The sequence below is a fragment of the Triticum dicoccoides genome, chromosome 7A, assembly GCF_002162155.2.
Source record: "Triticum dicoccoides isolate Atlit2015 ecotype Zavitan chromosome 7A, WEW_v2.0, whole genome shotgun sequence".
NCBI lineage: Eukaryota > Viridiplantae > Streptophyta > Magnoliopsida > Poales > Poaceae > Triticum > Triticum dicoccoides.
Genome location: NC_041392.1, coordinates 653,863,861 through 653,868,220, shown reverse-complemented (window position 1 = coordinate 653,868,220; position 4,360 = coordinate 653,863,861). Strand labels below are relative to the sequence as shown.

Sequence of the window (4,360 nt, the reverse complement as noted above, 5' to 3'; positions counted from 1 at the left end):
GGATACTATGTCTGTGAGATGATCCGGAGATACACCTCTGAGCGGGTTCCGAGTGATACCAATGCTCAGAGGAATAACCTCCGGTGGATGCTTAGTCCAGAAGCTCGCTTCCGACCACTTCAAGAGGAACTAGCTGGATGGTTCAGCAGGGAAGTCCTCCATCCTAAAGGAGAACACTATTACGAGGACGTAGAACTTTATATGCATTAAATCATGTATGGAAACTTGTTCAAAATTGTATATGGTCATCCGATGATATTGAATATATATTGTATATTCCTCTTGAATTCTTTTTGTTCTAATTTCAAATTTATTTGAAATTGTACATTCATATGCATGTATGTAGTACCGTAGAATATATGAAACTCCTTCAAAATTAAAATAAAGCACAAAAGAAATAAAACAATACAAACCCTAAACCTGTGGCGGCCTTTAGTCGCGGTTGGCCAGAAGAACCGCGACTAAAGGTCCTCCGCCCCGACGGCCGCCTGGCGCCCACGTGGACGGGCCTTTAGTCGCGGTTCTTAAGGAGCCGCGACTAAAGGTGGGGGGCTTTAGTCGCGCTTATTTGGTCGCGGTTGCGCAACCGCGACTAATGGCAGTTGCGAACCGCGACCAAAGGCCTTTTTTCCATCAGTATAATATCCATAGATACATCATCAACCCTGTAACCAAATTATTATAACCTTTCCAAGTTGCACTAAAACTTCATGAATCATAATTTAAAAATTGGAGAGTGGACAAGAAAAAAAAACTTTTTAGTTTAGTTGGTTTGAAGCCAAATTCTAATCATACAAATGAAGCCAAAAAGATGAGAGACACAAGAAGACATTCCAGATTTTGTTTGTGTGCATTTTCTGGAAGTAAAAAATTGATTTCTCACATTCATAGCCATCAACTTATCCCAAACAGGCAACAAATTAAAGTACATATTATGATGCAGTTTGAAGAAAACAATCATAAGTATGTCCAAACCAGAAACTCAATGCAATATCTTTTAACAAAACTATATCAAGACTATGCCCAGTCTCACCTTCTGTAGTATTTTAACGTAGACTCTTATGGATGCACTCGGTGTGTACTAGAGCCTAATCATCTTCGCCTAATTAAATCCTTTGGCACCTTATTTCTTGCCTTCACTTGCTGCTGGCCACCAGGTTCATACAGGAAAATAAGGAAAGAAAAGAAATCAGTAGTCAAGCCGACACAACACGCCAATCGCCCAGATGGTAATTTTACAAGTGAAACATATGTGCAATAATATTTCCTAGGTAACATAGAAAATGAAAGTATGTATCAAGTTTGGTAATGGCCTCTCCTTATTTTCTTGCAAGAGCGAATCACGTCGGCCATCAGTTCTAGACTGCCTCGAAGGCTCGATGTAAAGCTCAACGAGTGCAATCGCTACTGTTGTGTTGTTTCTATTCTAACGCGATCTACTTGAGGTGAGGTCGCCCCATTATTTACAATGCGCTCAATCATCTATTACCATTGCCATGGTGTTCTTCCTGCATATGTGCTGATAGTCTTCCTGCATTTTTTTGGCTTGCAGACCAGGAGACAAGATTCTATTGGGTCCAGCTCCTAATGATTGATGATGTATAATTTGTCTAATTCCAGTTCTTGGAGCCACCCACTCCTCAATTAGTGATAGTCACGTTACTCATGTAGTTTCTTATGTGTTGCCCTGAAAACTGTACTAATTGTAATTCTGTTGCTCTCAAGTTTGCTAATGTGTCATTGTGTAGTTGCAAACGTCTTTCACTTGACTAGCCTGACCTCTTACTATTATATTGCATATTTTGAGATGATATTGGCACTCACTCGAGCATCGATTTTCTGTGTTCATTGGAAGTTTTTTAACTTAATCTTCCTTTGTGCTAAATGTTCTTCCTTATTGAACTATCGGTCCAATTGTAGGTCCAATTGTAGGTTGCGTGTTGCACCTAAGGTTGGATATATGGTGATATGGTAAAGCCGATTTGAGAAAGCGGGTGTACAGTGTGCATAAGTTAAGAAAACAAATTATAGTCTGTGATGTGATCATTGCATTTTAATTTTGTATATGTGATCACCTCAAGTAGGTAAATACTGAATACACTTCTCTAGCAAGCGCACGCATCAAGGTGCCATTTTTTACTCAATCGATTTCAAAACAAGGCATGAGACTGCCACTCTTTTGTTGCATTGTGTAAAGATATGTGGTGTGAGGAAAGGAGAACTCTTGTTTTAAAGTGATGGCCGAGCTGACAATGCAGCCATTATTTGGGCAAGTATTCTGAAAACAGGAATTGCATGCAGTTTAATGGCTATATGGTTGGTGAATCACTGTCGGTATACTGGATCTAGCAAGCAGTGAGATCATGGTAATGTAGGTGGTAAAGTTGAAGTTGATTACCCCTGTGATGAAGATCTCCATGTCCTTGTTGTGGGCGTGGTTGTTCAGTAGTGAGGGCCTGGGGGCAGCTCTCTTCCACCATGTATGCTGAATGCATTCCATCTGAAACAAAATTGAGTGTGTGCTTAGAGCAGGTAAGACAATGGTGGCTGCGTCGCTGGTTGCTGGCCGGCTCCATGTATTGCTGGATTGACACACTTCCTTCGGCTCTATGCGGTGGGTGCACCGATCAATCTCCTCCTGTCAAAGTTGGCAATTGAAGCAGCAAGTTAAACTTGAAGGGAAGCATCAGTCCACAACAATCAGCCAATCTCATCCTCTGCAGTGCACGGCGCCCTCCACAACAATTGAAGCACGAAAGCGGCATCTCACAAAAACCAGAGCCCAATCCAATGACTTCGTTGCTCGAGAAACACTATACTGAACCCAGCCCAAGACAGCAAACAACAAATCCAATACCAGATGAAACAATACAAACCAGATCAGGGCAGAGCAGTAGATCGAGCAGACGGAAGGGAGAGACGGATCGTATGGACGGGGAAGCAGCGCCCCAAGCAGCAATCGCGGGAAGCAGCACCGACAGCCGGAACATCACGACGTACTGCAAGGAGCCGAGGCGTACCCAACACCACCCAAATCACCAATCTCCTCTGTCCAGAGCTACACCGAGTGGCTAACCGGTGGGAGGACACGCGCACAGGCAAACCCACACACACCATACACGCGTGGTTTGGACCAGCGGGAGGCTTGACACGCTGCTATGCTTTCTGTGAATGTTGTCGCCCACAGGTCCACATGTCCACCCGTGAACGCTGTGGCCCATCAGGAAAACACATTTCTGAGTGCTCCCAGGTCCCAACCATCTATTGTCAGGTTTTTCTCAAAAAATATTCTATTGCCGGGTTTTTCTGCACAAAAAATCTATTGCCAGGTAAATCCCTAAAAAAATCTCTTGCCAGGTAGTTTTTCTTTTTTAAGAGCAACTCCAACGGGGCGACCCAAACGAACGGCATTTTTGTCCGTTTTTGTCCATTTGGGTCGGCCTGGCGGACACAAACGTCTGCTTTCGCGTTTGGGTCGGCGCGAGCGCCCAACGCTGGCCCGACCCATTTTGTGGGCGCGCGAAAAAAACGTTTCAGCATTTAAAAAATAAAATAAGCATCAATTAAACATAAAAGCCGGCCACGGAGGCCGGAGATAGTCCATATTACATTAATTAAACATAAAAAACTAAAAACTAGACGATGGTGCGGTGCCCTAGGCATCCTTTTCGTCGTCGTTTGTGGCGGGGGCGGTGAGGTCGATCAGCATCGGCGCATGGCCGGCCCAGGGGAACGTCGTGTTCCAGAGGGCGGCGATATCGGGCTGTGCCGCCGCAGGTTATGCCTCCGCAGGGCCTGGCGCGCCTTCTCCTCGGCCTCGCACTCGAGGTGCTCGCCCTCCCGGCGCGGCGCCAGTGGTCGAGGTAGGTCGCCTCCTGCTCCTCCGTCGCACGGTACCATATCGGCGGCGCGTTCACCCACTCGTGTACTATGATCCAGGAGTAGCGCTCGAGGGGGGCCGGCTCCTTCGGCTTGACTTTGTTGTAGATTCATACAAGATATGGTTGTGTGTGCATTGAAATAGCAACAAGTTAGTTTCATTTCTGTATACATTTGACTCATATACATGCAGCCAGCATGTCCATGTGATCTGGATGAATTTCTCTATCCTGTTTTATGTTGTGATGTCTTTGATTTTTGTCTCTTCCAGATTTACATATAGATGCTTCGGTGAATACTCAAGAATTTTGTGTTCTTTTCTATTGACGGCTTTTAGGTAATTTTTTTATTTTTATAATGATTCTAAAATGAGGTCACTCCTACTAATCTTGCTCTCCAGGCCTGGTGGCAGGATGCTTGGTCAAGAATGCAGGGTGAGCAAAATAAAACTATGAACGCTTTTATCTTTGGTCATCTAGAG

At 44.5% G+C, this 4,360-nt stretch overlaps 1 protein-coding gene across 2 annotated transcripts; it reads right to left on the bottom strand.

Annotated features, from left to right (window-relative positions):
• Nucleotides 1–633: 633 nt before the first annotated feature.
• LOC119332227 lies at nt 634–3,139 on the bottom strand. 2 transcript variants are annotated; one of them, XR_005160860.1, is made up of 3 exons: nt 2,399–3,139; nt 1,034–1,143; nt 634–665 (listed from the first exon to the last, which is right to left on the bottom strand). XR_005160860.1 is itself a non-coding variant. In XM_037605412.1 (3 exons), exons 1-3 carry the CDS (start codon nt 2,988–2,990, stop codon nt 1,093–1,095), a joined length of 408 nt encoding a protein of 135 aa, XP_037461309.1. In that variant the 5' UTR covers nt 2,991–3,139; the 3' UTR covers nt 672–1,092. The 2 variants fall into 2 exon arrangements, 1 of the variants encoding a protein (XP_037461309.1); XM_037605412.1 differs by lacking the exon at nt 634–665 and having other exon boundaries at nt 672–1,146; nt 2,399–2,638; nt 2,877–3,139.
• Nucleotides 3,140–4,360: the final 1,221 nt, after the last annotated feature.